At 39.1% G+C, this 19,413-nt stretch overlaps 1 protein-coding gene across 2 annotated transcripts in view; it reads right to left on the bottom strand.

Annotated features, from left to right (window-relative positions):
• The window catches only part of INPP5F (inositol polyphosphate-5-phosphatase F), a 39,218-nt gene that overhangs the window by 10,291 nt on the left and 9,514 nt on the right, over positions 1–19,413 (bottom strand). The window contains exons 2-12 of one of the 2 annotated variants that reach the window (XM_083843473.1): positions 14,386–14,466; positions 7,851–7,987; positions 7,003–7,131; positions 6,125–6,292; positions 5,779–5,835; positions 4,522–4,720; positions 3,617–3,796; positions 3,263–3,330; positions 2,609–2,733; positions 1,243–1,320; positions 410–530 (exon numbers count right to left, since the gene is read on the bottom strand). In XM_083843473.1, coding sequence (XP_083699599.1) covers positions 410–530; positions 1,243–1,320; positions 2,609–2,733; positions 3,263–3,330; positions 3,617–3,796; positions 4,522–4,720; positions 5,779–5,835; positions 6,125–6,292; positions 7,003–7,131; positions 7,851–7,987; positions 14,386–14,466 — 1,343 coding nt within the window. Of the gene's footprint in view, positions 1–409; positions 531–1,242; positions 1,321–2,608; positions 2,734–3,262; positions 3,331–3,616; positions 3,797–4,521; positions 4,721–5,778; positions 5,836–6,124; positions 6,293–7,002; positions 7,132–7,850; positions 7,988–12,892; positions 14,312–14,385; positions 14,467–19,413 lie in introns of those variants that run through there. The other variant, XM_083843474.1, reaches the window with a different exon arrangement.

The following is a 19,413-nucleotide window of genomic DNA, read 5'->3' as shown; positions in this document are numbered from 1 at the left end:
AGACAACAAATCTCCCTACGTGTTGTACCACAGTATTTCACTTAGAAGTAGCTAAAATAGCATCCAACCTAAAGTTAGATTTCAATCATTTAACATTTCATCTGGGGGAGTGATTTTTTTTATTTTTTTATTTTTTTTTACTGCACAGCTTAAATTGACTAAATCAAAACAAGAGACTCATCTCAAGATGTGGACAGATAATCCTTTCTTCTCTGAAGAAAAAGACTAGGCATCACTGTTTTAGAATGATTTCAAGTTATTTGAGCACTATTTGTTAGTTGCAGCTTTAAGGCTCCTAGTTTGCAGTAACCCTTTCCAGTAGGCATTTATCACTATTCAGTAACAAAAACTTCCCCGTGAATAACGGTGAGGCATTCAGTACTTAAAAAAAGACGTTAGTTGTACATGCCTGCTGTTCCATGACCACTCTTGCAATAGCAGCCTGTACTACATTGGTACGATCCAGACAGTCCATGCAGTTAACTCGAAAGATTCCTTCCTGTTTACAAATCACACCAGCTTGATCAACCCTTTCAACAGAAAAAGAGCAAAAGCAGGTTAATTTACCAGCTTCCACAGACAGCAGGAAGTCTTACATACTGAATACAATTTAGTTTCACTCATCTCAGCTACATGCCACACAGGATTAGGTACCCTTGTTCTCACTTATCCTTCCTCAAGGCCACATCTCATTAGTTTAGACTACATATCCAAACACATGTCCTGTTTAGGCCATAACCTTGATATGGTATGCCATCAGGTGTTCAATGCAATTCATACATAATATCAGCTTTCAAGAGAAGGAAATTAACTTCAAAACACAAACCAACACTAACGGCAGCAATATTACACTTGGAAAACATTGAACAATATACCGTAGTTTAATGAAAGTCTGCAGCCATCCTCATTTCAAAATGCACGAACTTTAATATAAACTAAAGATCAAAAATGCCTACTGGTTTCAAGAGTAGTATTTGGGTTAAATACAGAGTGTTTCCCATTAAATATAAGCAGCCCTAAAAATATTGAAGGCAGCAAACCTCAAGCAGAAAACAGTGTGAGAATTTTTGCTGGTAGGCCTGTAAACAGCGACATTTCAGAACACTAAATGCAAAAACCCCGATGCAGAAGCTTGACACCAAAACATACAGTTATGACAAAGTCAAGGCTTCTAAATAGACACTTCCTCCCCCCACAAAAAAAAAGTACTTCATACAAGTCTGAAAACAGTAAAGTACCTACCAACACCACTTCATGTCAAGAATAATATCATGAATGGCATCAGTCAATGTTTGAACATTTTCAAACTTCATTCCTCGGCTGAAATAGAGAAAAGTCTCTACTTTAGCTCAAACTAAGTTCGGTGAAATTCTGTTATTACAAGTAATATAAAATAATGATAGGGGTTTGGCTAAGCGGGAGAGACATTCTCACAAACGTCAAACAGCAACTAAAATTCAGAACTATTTTAAACAGGTTAATACCTAAAACCAAGGCAAGAGATTCAGCATTCCTGAATCTATAAGGAGTAAAAAGTATGCAACTAATCAGGAATGTGTAACATTCTGTACTGATTTTATGCAGAGTCAGCAAAAATAACCACTATGAATCTGAAATTGAGATAGCCTGCCCTGCTTTACCGATGATCCTACAGTACTAACACACCTACAAGACACATCCTTCCCCCACCCCCTGCCAAATCTTGTATTTTCAGCATTGTTCCCTACTCACTCATGCTCAGTGTGAACACAGTCCTTGCTACAGCACTTCTTGGGAGAAGAGTAAGCAAACAAAAGTGAAAGCTCATGTTAGTAAAGTAGCAAATCAACCCAGGATGTCCTTACAGAAAAGGAATTCTCTTAGAGGCCCTAAGTATTCTGAGGGTTTTCCCTTTCCCCCATTTCAGACAATATCTGCTAGTGACACGCTGGGTCAATAACACTTCTCCAGGACAGATCCACAGCCTATATTAAGTTAGGAAATGAATATTAAAACCTAATTTTTAGATTCCATATTTGTCTACAACTGCAGTCTGCTTGAAGGAGGCAGGGGAAACACATGCCTGTTTGACAGTTCACATGCTTGGGCATGTGAACACTGCACTAGAGCATGCCAGAGTGGAGTCATGAAAACAGCAGCTATTTATACTGGATTAAAATAAAATCTAGTATTATTTTTTTTTTATCATTGAAAAACAGCACCAGAATTCTCTAAACATTTGATGGGTTCTTTCAGGAAAAGAAAAGCAAAAGGAACAGAATTCTTTACTATAAGCTGTTCTTAAGTGCAGAATGCTACACTATTTGAAAAGCAGGTCACACACAGATGGACATTCACAGCATGTTAAGGAAAGTCTTGCTTAAAAAAGTAAAGCAACTTTTAAGCTTTGCCTAATAAATAACAGTGTAAATTTAACTTTGTACCCAATCTCTTAACAAAAAAGAAATGCTTGTTTATCCCAACTTGAACTTCGGTTGTTTTACTTTACAGAAGATATTCTTCCTATTTAGAAGAAAGCCATTATTTCTGCATGAAACTTTCTCCTCTTTACTCTCCTCCCATACCAAATAAAAATGAAAAGCAACATTTTTTAAAAGTTTTTTTTTACCAGTGCTCATGAAAGTCAAATGAAACGTAAGTCAAATTTGCATTGTTGTACAGAAGAACTTGTTTAAGGTAAGCATCTCCAATAATCTTCTCTCTGCCCGTCTGATCCACCAAATTAATAATGACCTGTCAAAAATGTAAATAATTAACACTTGTTATCCCCCACAACATGACTTGCTGATACCATGTAATAAAGAGTAAAAAAGTTAAAAAAGATTTAAGATTTAAAGATTTTAAGATTTTTTTAATTTTAAAGATTTTTAAAGATTTTAAAGATTTTAAGATAAAAAGATTTAAAAAAGATTTGTAGGCCACCTTGAGGAAGTTATGGTCTTTGGTAGGTTGTACCTTTTTGTAGGTTGATCAAATAAGCTCTAGAAGTTACCTGAATGTTAGCACAAAAAAGCTATGAACTGCTAAGACAGGTATACAAGAGTGGGGCTTAAATGTCTTTGTAAGTTACCACAGTTCAGAGTTACTTGAGAAACTCCGTAAGACTTTATTAACACACAACCCTTCCAGATGTCTAAAACCAAGCTTCTCAAAAGAAAATTTAAAGCCACCAACCCAGATCAAAAATAACAAGGAAAACTGAAAACATCAATCTTTCATCCCCTGCACTTCTGTACGATGACTGTCATCATGTAGCCCTCACCTGCTTTTTGTAATTTTTCAGCTGTTCTTCAAAATGTGCACGAAAACAGGACACTGTTTCATTTTCACCTACAAGGCAGAGCAGTGTTAGACAGAAACAGACTGTTCAGCAACAAATTCTGTTTGAAGTACCAGATACTCAAACTTATGCTCTTCAGAAAGACAGCTCTGCTTAAAGTACCTAGAGAGAGCTTCTACAGAATTACTTTTACCATCTTTCATCGCTTCAATCCACTTCAGCATTGTTCTACTGCTATAGTTTATTTGAAAATACATTCTTAAAAAATTTACTTTTGAGTGCACAACAGGGTGGAGAGAGGGAACAGACCTTTAAGTACGGTGCTGCAATACTTACTCTTGTCCAGTCGGGGCCGTGGGTTGTATCTATATCCAACTTGGCTCCAGAAGACAGGCACAGAGCCTCTTGTTTGTACAAAGGAAAGAGTGTGGTTATGAACATGAATCAGTTGCTCTGTCTCAACGTAATTTGCCACATTTCCATTTTTATCAACACCTCGTCGCTTATACCGCATTCCTAGGAGAAAGAGTAACAACGAATAATTTGCATTTAATTATTAGTCTTAAAGACGGATAACTTTGGTAACCTCTGAACATGAGAGAGCTCCTGCCAAAATCCAAGATCAATGCTAAGAGTTTCTTTTATCTTATTCTAATTCTCCAAACTTATGTTGACTATATAAACTTTATTTACTGACGTACCACACACAGGGAAAAGTCAGTTGACAGGGCCAAGCAGTTTATTGGCACTGCGGAATCACAAATATATAGCCCACTCCAAAGGCTGCATTACTCCCTGTTCCCTCAAGCTCAGCAGGAAGTTTTACTGTAGAGTTTGCTTTCATGTTTTCCATGAACCTAAAGGCCACCTGTACAGACAGATGCTCCACTTCTCATAATAAGATCCCAGAAACAGCCCAAGCAGATTTATACGTTCTAAGGAAAGGCCAGGCCTATTTCAGGCCTGAAATATTGCATCAGGACAGCCATACGCAAGGTCCTAAACAGCGTTCTTTGCAAAGATGGAAATTTATCTTGGAGCTATCACTTCCAAGGATACATTCAGTGCACAAGAGGAAGCTTGTGAAGCTCAGTTTTAGTAAGTGTTCTCGCATAAGCAGGCTATAGTGCCTACTTTGACAAGAGCTGTCCATCTGCTGAACAGCACAGCACTCAAATTTTAACTCCTGCACCCCTCTCCAGTACTTAGGAAAAATCCTCATACTTTAAACATCTCCTTACCAGCTCTGTGCCGACTCCGCCGTGAAATAAGTGCCACCAGAAATGTTGGATGAATGTCATCTACACAAGTTGATTCCTGAGGGGGAGTTTCAGGACTGCTCTTCTCATCATCGGAAGACTCACTATAGTTTACTACAAGTTCTTCAATTTGCACAAATCCTTGTATGATGGGTATAATCCAGAAGTCCACTTCAGTATTCTGAAGGTTACAAAAAAACATTTATGTTCCTGTTGGTTTCATATCACCTACAATTATTTCTGCCATTTCTCACATTTATAAACAGTTGCTTCACATTGTTGCCTTTCATGTTTTAAAGGAACTTTTGCCATACCCTTGTCTTATTTCTGTAAAAGGTACAAGCATCTTTCCCTCCATTAGTTGTCAGGCTTTTAAATCAGGAGGAAGACAGAAAGCAACTTAAGGTTTTGTTCCCCCAACCCCCATGGAAATGAAACAAAGCAAAGCAAAAACCCATTAATTAAAGAGACAGATACAGGGCATAAGGCAAGGTGTCTAGTGTAATCTTTTAAAGAAGCTAGGAGTTGGCCTAACCTCATATTTAGTAGTTAAAATCTCAGTCATTTACCTAGGGGTTTAATTCAGAATCAAGTGAGATCATACAATGAACAAAAAACTGAGAGACATACAACAACCGTTCTTAGGTACCCATCATCCAGGAAGATACTTTATCTACTCTAAACTGAAGTTCAGTCACTGGTTCTACACTACTGTATGCTGATCAGCTGCTCTGTCCAAGAGGAAAAGAAGAAAACAGTATTCTTCACTTCAGAAGACAAAAACCGTTCTGTGATTCTGTTTCAAATAAGAAAATTTTGGAATTCAGAGTTAGTTTCTTTTCCGGCTTTTCCTCCTTGTCAAGTAATCAGCTCTCTCCAGTGAAAGTTTACTTCAAAGATAAACAGATCTTAAGCTTGTCTTTTGAAATCAGTACAAACTGGCAAATCACACATGAAGTTACTTTGCATTACTGTATTTTAATAACTCCTTAAAGTTTCGTTGATGTTTGCTCATTAGTAGTGAATGCAGACTGACTAAAAGGCTGCCAAAGATTTGGCACAGAGAAGAGGGGAGCATCAGCTGCCCAGGAAGTCAGCTGCAGAAGATACAGCCCTGATCACGACCTGTCTGCTAAGCAGGTTTTTAAGTAAACTCTATGAGGCTTTAAGTAAACATTTCAACTAAAACTAACGAACAGTACATATAAAAGCACAGCTATTGTTAAAAACAAGACTCACATCAGAGACGATGAGATCTTCAATCATGTGTTTGTTCCAAAAGAATCTGTCATCAACCTGTTTAAAAACAAAAGGCTTTTTTTGAAACATTTTACGTTAATATTTGGAAATCTCTCTGGTAAAGCCACCGATGTTATTCACTGCAACTGCACATCTAGGTCTAGTGTTCACTGCTTTTGAATATGACAGTTCAGTTCAAAACATGCTGCTGGACACTTCACTCCCACGCACTGAAGCCAGCAACAAGGCAAGATCTTGCTGTAGACTTTACTATCAGAGAATGTGACCAGTCAAGTTTGGACCACTCACTTTCTAGGTGTGCTGGTCAACAATGCAGAATACTTACTTTTCGCCACAGTGACAAGTCAGTTTTCTCACACGCACTCTGTCTCTGCACAGAATTTGTTAGGTCATAGGTAAGGCTGTAGTAAAAAGAATCTGAATCCATGAACATTTTGAACAACTCCTCCAATAGTCTCTTCTCCAGCCTCTCTTTCTCTTTGCTTTCCTTAATCTGGAAAAAAAAAGTAATGGCGTATGTCTTTATTTTACTGAAAAAGATTCTAGCCACATTTGCCAAAACCTACTTCTAACCTTGCGAGAAGTTGTCTTTGAGGAACAGGATCTTGAAATTCCTAGCAGAGATTAACACAAGTGCAAGCATCTTCATTAATATCATGCATCACTGAGTACTTTTATCGGGAAAGACACCCAGAGCCCTCAGGCTCAAACATACTGCTTGAATGTAAGCTCAATAAAGTTTCCAAACTGTACAGTTTTTAAACTAAAATACTGCCTCTACCAGTTCTAATTTTAATATTCTTTAAACTTTCAAATCCAAACCATGGTGTCAAAAGTGTTTGCTTTTTTAAGACAGTAACAGAATTATGAGAAACTGTGCCAAATTTTGTCTTTCTGAAAAGAGATGCATATGTGGAACAACTTGCAGAAGTTTGGAACCCCACTAGAGACAAATCCTAGGAAGGTGTTCTGTTAGGAGTTACTCAGCAGTTACACAATTTCAAAATGGAAAAACATACAAAAGCAACAGTGAAGTAATGATAAATGAAACTGAACTTCAAAACAAGGTAGTTGCGCATTCCAGACTTACTGGTTTTCTTTCCAGGTCTCACTGCTCCACTTGATCACCCACCCACCATAACCTTCAAATTACTAAACAAGCATTTTGGAAGGAAAAAAAAAAAAAACAGTAAAAAGCTTTACCTTCTTTTTATTTGGAGCAGACACATTTGATTTAATTTGAGTAAGAGTCTTCAGCAGAAACTTTGAGTCATCTGGGGACTGTGTAATCTTCTCTGGCTTGTTTATCCCAAAGTGATGCTTTTTACAAAGCTAAGCAATAATGATATTGAATTAAAGCCAATATTTAAATAGCCTCTAGAAAATTCAAGCAAACTAATGAAAGTCTACAAAGTCCAGAAACCTAGGGAAGATTCTCTGAAACACAGGGAGAGCATAGAGGTTTCCATCTATAGCACAGTTCTCTCCTCTTCCTTTTATAAAAAAAATTTTCCCCTTTGGTTGTTTGTCTGCCTCGCTTTGAGGTGAGATGAGTATCCAGACCCACCTCCACTACGACCAAGCCTTTAAAGTAAGTTCGTATTATTCACTTGTGATGTTTTCCCTTTAACCATTCTCTTTTGGCTTTGAAGCCAAGTTATAGAATTAATATCCCTAAACAGGACAGAACCAAGAACATCCTTAAAAAAAACATATGCCCTCCTGATTCAAAGGAGATAGATATGACAGCTTCTCCCTGCAAAAAGCACACATGAAGTGTGCTCAATTACAATAATTTAAAAAATATATCCCAAGAACAAATTTTATTATGAGTTTTCAATTAAATTTGGACATCATTTTATCCTAGTTTCCCTCCCCAGCATATCTTGCTATTTCAATTAAACAATTTTTAAATTAAAGCAGCATTTAAAAAACTGTTCAACATTTCCACATACACCACAAGGAGGCATGTATTTAACCTACATTTCACATTTATATTTCACTGAAAAAAAGGGGGAAAAAAAATCATGATTTATTAAAGATAATCATACCTCCAATTCCAGATCCTGAGGTTCTGTTTCAGAAAGTGGAATCACTGCGATCTTTGTTATTTTGTACACCTCATGATCCCCTGGAAGTTTGCCAATCAATGCTTTCTGACGAATTAGAAGTAGCCACCATGGCAAATCTGAAGAAAGATTAGTAAAGGCTTACCATGAAGTCATTTGCTTTAGCTAGTCTGTCAGAAATTTTTCTCCCAGTGCAAAACCCCTGCCAGAAGCTATTTGACCAGAAGAGCCCAGTGAATGATGATTTGCTGCCACGTTTCATTATTATTGCATTACAATAAAAAAAAAAATATATTTACTCTACCTCAAAGACGGACATTTTCATAGAATTACCCATTAAAGTAAAGCTATCACTGCTTCATCTACAGCAATTAGGCTGTCTCTAGGATGATGCACCCACGCAGTGGAATGCACTACCACAAACAGTGGTACAACTTGAAGAGAACAAGTGGGGATCACCAGGCAGCAAGCTGTGATTTTCCCTTTGTACCTTCTGTTGTACAGCAAACTGCAAGAGAGGACAGCCACGAGTGACAGTACATTAGTTTCCTTGGCTAAATCAGCAGCAGGCTAGTGGTATGCTGGGATTTTAAAAGTCAAAGCAAAAGGTCTGTTAAGAGATGGAAGAGGTATAGAGCTATATAATATAAATATATAATATATATATATATTTATATAATATATATATTATATAAATATAATATAAAGTTTTAAAGACAAACTCACTAGTTCTCCTAACTGAGGAGAAGTCAATAGAGTTTAACGGAAGAAGTCCTATACAAGCATTAAAAGCTTAAGTAGACTTAAATATGCTTCCATACTTGTGATAGTAGCTTGTAACATGTGTTATGCTTTGGAATAAAATATCTAGCTTTTGAGAAGTCTGTTTAGAGGCTTTACAGCAAATGCAAAGCTTGTTTTTCTTGCTCAATAAATTCTGAACAGCATTTTAGCCTTCAACTCCTTCAACACATTTCTGCACATCCTGTAACAAGGAAAACCAGGATATTTTCCTCAATATACTTTCAGCATAGAATTAAAGCTTCAAAGCTGTGAGCATCTTTCCAATTAAATCTCCAAAGTTTCTGCCCAAAGCCGAAAAAGTGTTTAAGCAAGTTTGTTCATATAAAGACAACATTCACTGTGGTGATGCACAGCAGTGTATCTACAATCAATACTTCAATTCTTTTTCACTATCTTTAGTAGAATGACATGCTTACTACACAGGGCACCAAGCAGCCTTTAAAAGTCACAGCTTCCCAGAATTACAAACATGCTGCGACAACCAGAGGCTGTTCCCAAAGGGGAAGAGGCAGAGAGAAAAGGGGGAAGTCATGCACCACTTGTCTAATTTACGCAGTCTTCTAAGAGGAGCCCCGCACTACTGCCTGAACACAGCATCCAAATCGTAATCTCTATAGGATGAGAGAGAACTCAAGCTGGAAGGGATCTCAGGATGCCAGCGTCCTCAAGCTATAATGTCAAAACTGAAATGTCAAAAACCCCAGCAACAGGTAAAAGTCTCTATCCCTTCATCTAAAAAGGTGGTCTAGGTTTTCCTGTGCTTTGCCTACTGGAAAGCAATAATCTGGGCTTTGGAAACCCAACACAACCCAGGCTTAACAGAAAGGTTGCAAGTAGAGCACCCAGACAGGCTTGCTGTGCACGTCTAGAGTCTCATTTATTCCCACCTACAGAAAGTTAGCCACACAACACACACCTATGAGGAGATCGGTATTTCAACAAACGAGCAGATTTTTTTCAAGAAAGGATGCCATCTAGAGCTCAAGCAAAATAATCAATATGACACCATTGCCAAAAAAGAGGAAAGTGCCTTATATTAACAAGCCCTGGTAGCAGTAATAAGAACTTAATACAGTCAAGTGAGTTCTGTATCCTTTGAGTGCATTTTTTTTTTTAAAAAAAAAAAAAGGACTCAGTCATCTTGGCATTTGTTTCAAAACTCCATTTGTCTTATAGCCAGAGCCAAAGAATGTTGAAAGAAAACAGGAGTTTCCTGGCAGATCAAAAGAAACAATCCAGAAGCAATTATTCAGATAAAATATACCCTGAAGTAAAAGCTTCAACAACAGCCATAAAAGCTTATCGTAATTGCCAACAACATCTAGATGACTGAATCTGCCAGAGTTTGTGCTTCTGCAGTTAAAGAAGTAGTTCTGTCAAACTTGTTTTTTAAGTGAAAAAGACTGCTTACTGCCTGCCCAACGTAGGAGGTATGGTACATACAGGAGAACTACCGCTCCATCTCATTCCAGAAGATTGCACGTTTTTAAGTCACCAATCTAAAGACCTAACTTTTTTTTTTTTACTGTTTTATGAACTGTGGCAGAGCAGATGGCAACAACTGATTTAAAGCACTGTATCTAAAGTAAGCCATTACCTCTCGTTCCTCACTGAAACTGGAATTCAGCTTTCCTGTCAGCACACCACTGCCATTTAAGTTATTTTCTAAAATTTCCCAAACAATCTAGCATTTACTTCTCCCAAGTACCTTTTTTTGCAGTAACTTGTCTTAAACTGCCTAAGTTTGCTATAAATGATGCTTTTTAAAAGTATTTTGATTCTAGCCAAGAATTACTACGGTATCATCTTCTTATTTTTGTTAGTGGAAGGAATTTAGATGAACGCAGAGCAAATGTTTTAAGTTGTTGATTGGATGAAGACAGAGACAGCAGCAGTTGCAGTTCCTTGAAGAGACTTCAGATGCTGAACCACTTATTGTTTCTATCAAGATCCAGTGGCATGCTAACAGAAAAAGCTTTCCTTTCCTGAGGATAGGGAAGGAAGAATTTCACTTCCCTTCTCTGTAGAGTCCATGGAAACTTGCCATCAGTGTTTAACCCAGGTCTTAATTAACCAGTGGTTTTGTGTGCTTTTCCTATGCTAAGAGTGCAGACATGAAAATGCATTTTGACCACAGAACAGAAAAATGTGTGGTTGCAACAAAGGAGTTAAGTGGAATTTGGCTGGCACTGTCTAAGAAATCCAGCCCTGGTTATAATTAGATATACAGTATTATACGGAGCATATTCTGGCACCGCGACATTCCATTAACTCACTAAGTAGTCTCTAACCAAGTGATTAGAACTTCTGCATGGGAATTTACACCACTAAAAAAATACACCTGAACCAGCAAACAACACTACCTGCAGGAACCTCGGTACTTAGAAGCCAAAGCTCTTCTAACAAAGTGAAGGGAAATCAAAATTGCTAAACCAAATCAGTAAATGTCAACTAAGATTTCAGGCTACTATTACTACTTTAGTAGATAAAGTATCTACCTTCAATTCTAACAGAAATTAAGCTCATTTTAGTTATTTATTGGAATTTCAACTAAAGGAAATTGAATGGCTATACTTATATTTTGTATGTATATACACTGATTGTATCACAAAACATAAGATTAATATTATTTAATGGAGACCATGGTTATGCAAGAGATGTTATTTCCGTATAGAGGCAAGCACTCGCAGAGACTACTCTCATTGTGGATCTCTACCAAGAAAGCATGCAATGTTATATTTCAGTAAGTTGTCTTCATGACAGCCTAAAATCCTTTCCCCTTTGCATTCCTATTTTTACCCCACATTTTCTTACTTTTCATCTTGGGATGGGCCAACAGAGGGTAAAAGAGACCACAGCCTAGCCTTCAAGTATTCCATCATAGGTCTGTCCCCCCAAAGAACTGTTTGAGGAACTTGACAATTTGGGAAGAACCAAAAGATACCTTCAGTAGAAATTCATCTCAGAAATGAGTGCACAATTATATCCAGATATACAACTGATCCTCTTGGGTAAAAAAAAATTCTTTACAGAATTAGAAAAACATGCAATATTGGCTAGCTAGTTTCTCACAAGACTGCTTTTCCCTGCCAAGAGTGCTTTTCTACAAATTCTCCCGTGCAAGGTCAGCAACAGAGCCAGCAAGATTAAGAGCATATTAAACCCCATCCCTAGTTACAGCAATTTGGCAACTGTCAGTGCTAAATCAAGAATGCCCCTGTAGTCAGTCTTGGGTTATTTCAAGGTCATCTTAGGACTATTCCAGGATGTTTGCATTAAACAAATCTTTCAAGAATATCTAAGGATCTATGTCCAAGATAAAGTGCATATGAGCTTAGTGACAGTTCAAGTACACTGGTAGCAATTTTAATATGTAAAGTTATTTAAAGTTTCCAGTATTAGTCAACAAGATGCTGAGCAGAACAAGCCCAAACAGGACTAGTTAGCCAGAAGAGCTTCAAAATAAGTTTTCTGATCCTTATAGTCCAGGAAGGGAAGGTAAGGGGGAAGGAAGAAGGGAAGAAATCAGAGCAACAGGTCCTCCTGTTCCTGTTGACACATATGAGGTCTGGGGAAAAAAAAAAAAAAAAGTATCTCATCCAGCTTCCACAGCCCAGTCCTCTCTCCAAGTATGGAGATAATGGTCCAGCACTGTTAAATATTTATACAAGTCTTGCTGATAAAGTTTCCAGGTGACAAAGATTGATACACGAATAAGTAATGAAGACAGGTTACCGTTACAGTGTTAGATGACTCAGCTCAAGGATTACATAAAACTGCACTTAAAAATAAGCGAGAGTTCATTGACATAAATAGGTTTAAGACCACCTATGAAAGCCACTTCAGTCAGCCCTCTTTCTTTGACTGCAACCCAATGAAGACAATCATTAGTAACTGTCAGCAGATGCAGGGGACCAAGAGGTTTCAGCAAAAGACTACGGATAAATAACTACAGACATTCTCTCTCACTGAAGTGAGAGAGAATTAACACCCGTCCCACAGGACAGCTGCATCACTAAATGCCTCGATATGCACAAGAAGGATGGTCTGTAAGTGGTTTGTGATGTGTTACCTGAACAAGGCAAAGAAACAAAATGCTACCGCTGGCCTAAGCAACAAGCGAGTGAAGTGCCTGGATGAGCATAATTGATACAGTCGCTGCAAAGAACATAAGGAAAGAAGAGCAGTATCAGACTTATTACCTGATAACCTTGATTTACCTGACAGCAGCAGGCTGGCACTTGTTCAAGGGTCACATGCTGGGGAGTTTTAGCTCAGCTTCCATAAGCAGAAGCACCTCACAGTAAGCACACAAGCAGGGATATTCAGTTGCCACGGTACAGGAGAACTTCCAGAAAGTATTTGAAAACGAGGTCTCCCCCTTCAAATGCTTTTATAGGAGGCTCCCTAGAGAGAAGGGGGAGGCCTTTGTGGACCTAAATGCTCGGTTAACAAACACAAACATGTTACAAGCAAGCATGGAGTATTTTCCCACAGAAGAAAAAGGTCATTACTGGAGTTCAGCCATCATTCATCCATTTGTTATGGACAGGACACGCTGAACAGCTCAGACGGCCTGGATGAGAAGACAAAGCGACAGAGAAGGGCTGAGTCTGAACCATTTCATATCATCAGATCAGAAAGGACGGTTGAAAAAGATCAACGGAAGGAGGACAGACAAACATCAGGCGAAATTCAAAGATCAAGTGATGCAACTGGAAAGGGAAAGCAATCACAAGCTTAAGAAATGAGATGTGCTCTAAACTATTCTCTCAGAAGTGAGACCTACGGGTTACAGTGACTATGGAGCCAACTAATCCCTGAACTAGATTTGTCATAGCCTAATTCAGGGGTATAACAGTCCCCATTTTTCTTCTTTCTCTATTGTTAGTGTGCCACTGCCACCTTGACTGAGCTGTTTGTGTGCATGACACGCCACAAACATCTGATCCGTTTCAGCACTTAACCCATCCTGGTACCCCAAACACACTTAAGACTCTACCTGTACTGATGATCTGGCCAGGCACTACGTGAAATGTAGGGCTTAAGCACTTAGAGAAAGGACAGTACACAGTAAATGAACAGAGTTTATGGCTAGCTTTTCTACCTGTCAGTAAACAGACATCCAGAGCACTATTGGTAATAAAAGACCCCTTGTAGATAAAAGCTGATATATATCTGAATAGGTATTTATTTTGGCTACAGGACTTTACAGCTGACTAAAGCAAAAAGAGTGACTTTATTTTACTGAAAAAAGTTATTTAGAATCAGTTAAAGGCAGGCTTAATATTAACCACAATACATTCTACTTCTGCTTTTATTTTACAGCTATGTCTTACAATATCCCTGCTTAACAAAGCAGCTCTGAAAGTTCCTTTTACTTTCAAATAGTGATCTACTAAAAAAAGTGCAAAAATATAAGTGGGTGCATCTCACACGGAGCCTTAGACAGGACTTCGGGGTACAGACTTGTATTATTTGTGAATGCACATCTCCGTCTTTTAATCAGACGGAGACAAACCAGAATGTATGCACTGGAAAGAAGAGGGATTTGCACACCACAGCTATAATATAAACACTGACAAGTTTATACAGTTGGATTACTACCATTGCAAAGAACATTACATCATCCATTTCAGCTACAGTTTTATTTACAGTATCACTGACCCTAAACCAAAGTGCATTAGCAGCATCAAAAAGAAAGAACACATACCCGTATGAAGCTGAACTTTACCGATGACTCCCTCCACCAGGCCCAGACAAATGGGGTTCCAAGCCAAGAGAAGATCAGTAGCTGGAAAAAGAGTACATATTTTGTGGTGAACTCAGCAGGACAATCAATCCAATACAGGCCATTCTCACTACTTTCTCCATCCAGAGAGTAAAAAAACATGCCACAATTCCCACAACAAAATAAGTTACATACACTGTTCAGTTTTTCCTTGCTACCAATTTGCCATTTTAATTAGTTGGCCAAATGATTTGTTCCTATTTAGAGCCCTACTCTGTATCCCTTCTGTTTATTTCAGGAAATCACTATAAGAGTGCTTTGGGCTACATAATTCAGTTTAAAGGAGGCTTAATTCTCCTAATATCCACTGGAACTTGTAACTTAATTGAAATTTTACATGGTTATAGTGAAATTAAATACAGGTCATTAAGCTGCTAATGTAGCTCTAAAAAGACCAGATGTTAACTTTCAGTCCCAGCTCTCTTATATTCATCCAGTTACTATTAGTTTCACATCTTTTTGTATTTATAGATACACACACACGTACACTGTTAAAGAAGTCTCACAACTACACAGAACGATACCGAAGTACACCAAGTTTTATGGCTTCCAGTTCTCCTACTGGTAGTGAATTCTAGTGAACCACAAGAAGCGTGAGAGGAAGCAGGAAGGCAACACTATCAGCTTCACCATCTGTGAAAGGTACTCCTCTCGACGGGAATCAAACCATCAAGTAAGATGGTATTAACACGACAAGCCTCTTGTGGTCAGAGTACCCACCGCTGATACTCAGTAAGAGTTTCTAATAGTAGTGCAGTAAAAGTTCAAGAATGTGGATAAAAAATTCAGAAGGTAAACCTTAAATGAAAAAGTCATTAAAAGCAATTAATACCTGTGTAGGCGAGGTTTTCCCGTACCAAGAAGGGCAAGAAGTTTATTATCTGCCAAACCTCACTGGTTCCAAGGAGGCAGAATTCTCCAATTAAAGTATTTCACTAGCCTAGATGTTATCTCCCAGGGAAAACAGACAGACATTCTGAAGAGCAGACTCGCACAATACCCTAAGACATGGAGTACAATCACCAACCTACATACACCTGACAATAATTTTTAAACACTTATTTTCAGACACTGTGTTCTCCTTGCAACTTATTTGCAACTCTGTTGTTCCAAGAATTCCTAGCTTTCAGTTTAATTTCATCATGAAACACAAGCACTGACACGAGACACAGAAGTCAGAATAGACCTAAACTGAACTCATTTAAAAGGAGTTTCACATAGTTCCCTCTTGTCTGTGTGAAAGCACAAAGTGTGCACGGTAGCAAAATTTACCAGAGGTTTGCAGGAGGCAGCACAGAGCTCCTGCCACTGTACATAACCCGGCTGTGCCATTTCGTGCAAGAGCCCTGCAGAGAAACTCCAGGTTCTTCCTGCTTCACTGTAAGAGAGCACTACAAACAGTTAGTACAGAACCTCGTGTAAGAGGGGATCATGCCACCACTTAGTTAAGTTTCTGAGAAGACTGAAATAGATGAGCACAAGGAAATAAGTGTCAGCGGGAACAGTTTGATTTAGTACTTAGAGAAGCCTGAGGATACAATTCATCTTGCACCTGTATGCCAACAATCTTGTGCTTATACAAAGCGTGCTCAAGGGCAGCCTGAGCTTCAGCCCAAATAACACGCAAGAGCATCCTTATGCTGAGTGGAAATCAGCACCAAGCTTACAGGAAAGAGGAACACAAAAAGCTTTCCCTACTCTTAAGTCTTCCACCTTCTTCTCCAGCTCACCGACACCACCCAGAGCCATCTTCGCCCCAGGAATCTTCTAGAGCTGTACTGTTTCAAACGTCACCTACTTTTTGCTGTCTTTGGTACCTGCAGTTCACTTCATCACTCACATTCCATCATGAGAGCTCCAAACCAGGCAAACCAAGCAGCAAAAAAAGGCCAGGCTTCAGAAGACTTCAAAGCACTGCAGGTTTACCGTAACTACAAAACTAATAATCCGAATACAGCCTAAGTCTCTTTAAACCATTCATTTCCTGCTATGACAAGATTAGTGGGAAAGCTCTGGATGGCAAGTGAGGTTTCATTCTAGCAGCTTACAGAAAGGGGAGGGGGTGGGGGAAACCAAGATCTAGTTTTAGTTGCAGATAGGAGGAAAAGATAATGTAGACTTGCCCACAAAAGGACAAAGAAACTGTAACAGGGACTGTAAAAGAGAGGTTTTTGCAACTTTTCCAGATTTTTTGCTGTTTACTTTGACATACATAGCCCTCAACACAATCATATGCTATGTCCAAGACTTCTGCAGGAATACTTCTGCAGCAGAGAGGATGAGAACTGACTCTGCCCCCGACTCCTCTGTTCACTTAAAGCACAGACAAGATTTGCAAAAAGAGGAGCTTTTTGGAGCTAAATCCTAACATTACGCTAAGAGTTCAAAAGGCAAATACAGATCAGCCAGCTGGGCAGTATTGCTCTTGAGATAAGTGATTATCAAGCTCCCAACAGCGAGGGCTGGCTGCTTCCAGAAGATGCTCCTGGGGGAAGGCAGGACGTAGCGGGTAAATGCTCCACCAGGGACATCGGAGGAGATTAACGTGTTTGGGATTTTTCTTCCAGCATCCAGTGAAAATCTAGATGCAAACAAGTCTCACTGCAGAAATGCCTGTAGGCTGTGGAAAAATACCAACTGCAGAATCACACTTTGTTTGGCAAGTATCACTTTTTTTTTTTAGACAGTATTTCTAGAGAACTTTGTATAGGAAAGGACGTGTGACAGCACAGAAGCAAGCGGGTCAAAGTTGGTTTTGCTAAATAAAACACATCTAGATTTGACATTCTAATTAGAACGTAGTTACCAGTTATAGCTCCATTTCCTGCTTGGTAGCCCCGTCTTGACTCAGAGCCAACGCCAATCATGCTGAATAAATATAATTCAAGTATACAGCCATATGAACCTCTTGCTCTAAGAAGTATGCTCTGGAAGCAGAAGGTGGATGAACCAAAATAAATGGGTTGTTTTCTCTAGTTCCACTACCCCGCCCCCCCCCAAAAAAATACAGGCTTTCATGTTGAATGCAGTCCTGCTTACTCAGTTGCAGCAAAAGCAGCTCTCGGACTTCTGTTCAATGCTGTGAAATCATTCAGGACTGTTTGCCATAATTTAATCCCCTGCCCAGCAATCCTAGCAGCTGCTGTACCTTTAGCCATCATCTTTGCTAATCATTTTAAGGACTGAAGGTTACATGGCTGCGTAACAATTTTAAATACATTTAGATCCAAAAAAATTAAATGGAAGCCTATAAGATTAGAATAACCGTAAAATATGGCAAAATTTAAGTTGCTGGACAGTGATACATGTTACAAAAGATCTCTAGATCTTTCTAAAGCCAAGGAGGAAAGTAACCATGAAAAAAAAAAAAAAAGAAAATCCTCCGTTAAAGTCTTCTGATAGCATACATAAAAGACATTTAGCTACGTTTGAATGCTGAAGCCACACAACTGCAACTTTGAATTTTCTTTTAAGAAGAAGAAATGTCTATCAGTAAGCATTAACTACCATAAGGTTCTATCAAAGTACACGCTGGACTATTCTCTACACCCAAAGCCAAACAGGGCTTTGAGAAATTTGAAATATAACTGATCAATAGTTAATTTTGCTTTCCACTTGTCTTCCTACAGATGCCATGCTAGAAATCTAGCAATCCCTTCAAACACAGACAGCCAGGAATAAAGACTTATCAACCAGAAATTGCAACCCAACATCACGCAACAGACTTCTCAGGGCACTGTGCGTGTTAGAAACAATGCCAAAGCAGCCATTGTCCTCCACACAAAGAGCTGGAAACCGACAGAACAGGCACCCAAGGCAGTGAGCTCAGGCACACCTTCTCCTCCTCTGGGAGTTCGTCGTGCCCTCCTGAGGTTTTAATTTAAAGACTTGCCAGGGTCTGATAGACCTTAGCACATGCTCTTAAAGCTTTGAGGTACACGCTTGCACAGCAGGTTTCTGTCCCAAAGCACAGGATTTCCCATTCTCTCCGTTACCCCACTAACTAAATTCAAGCTATTGGGGAAAAAATTGCCTTTTTTTTTTTTTTTTGCTGATTAAAAAAGATCTAAGATGAGCAATCAGGGAGCACACAGTTACTTCACAGCAACTGCATTGGAATCGTAATCGCAGCACACCAGGACTTCCGCCACAAACAGGGAACAAAACCAGCTTTGATGTGATTATTTCCACCACCAGCCCTCCGAACTTACCAGCAGCGATGCAAAGCCAGCAGCACCAGATAAAGCTCCTTTAACTGGTCGTGTTTACACAAGTGTGATCCTGGGAAGGGTGGTACAAAGCAACTCGGAAGATGGTCAAAAGCCAAAACCGCTTTCTAGCCCTTTGGCCATTCTTCCCCCAGCAGTCACTCCAAGGTCAGGCACAAGTCCTGACAAGGGAACACGCTGCTTTGGGATTCGCCTCCGGCTTCGTGCTGTGACTACAGGCAAGTCTGGAGAGGTTAAGGAGCCAGGAAGAAAAAAAGATTTGATTTGGAATCACTTTGACCCAGCCCTTACTGCTGCCAGCTCCGATTCGAAGAGCGATAGCCATTTATCCGCCAATTTTGCTGTAACTCAGGGCCATACTCCTTATCTTCTTCAAACCCCCAGGAGTTTCAAGACCTCAGCTGGGAAGTGTTTCCTGTCAGTGTGCTCCGTATAAAAATTGACTGAACATCGTGGAACTTCAAGCTCAGTTTACATGTATCTATATAAACACGGACTGCTTATAAACATGTATTTATAAACAAACATGGGCTGTATAGAGACATAACCATCCAAACCTGCACACTGTTTATGAATTCTTACCGTAGCCTGACAGGGAAGCAATTCCTCCAGCCATTCTCAGCATCCAACACAAACACAAGACATTTCCATATGAAAAGAAAAAGCGCAGAAGCAACCTATTGTACGTGTTCAACGTCAATTTTTCAGCTCTGCTAATACA

This window comes from Anser anser, assembly GCF_964211835.1.
Source record: "Anser anser genome assembly, chromosome: 7".
NCBI lineage: Eukaryota > Metazoa > Chordata > Aves > Anseriformes > Anatidae > Anser > Anser anser.
Note: the sequence above shows the minus strand (reverse complement) of the source record. Positions and strands in the feature narration are given on the sequence as shown.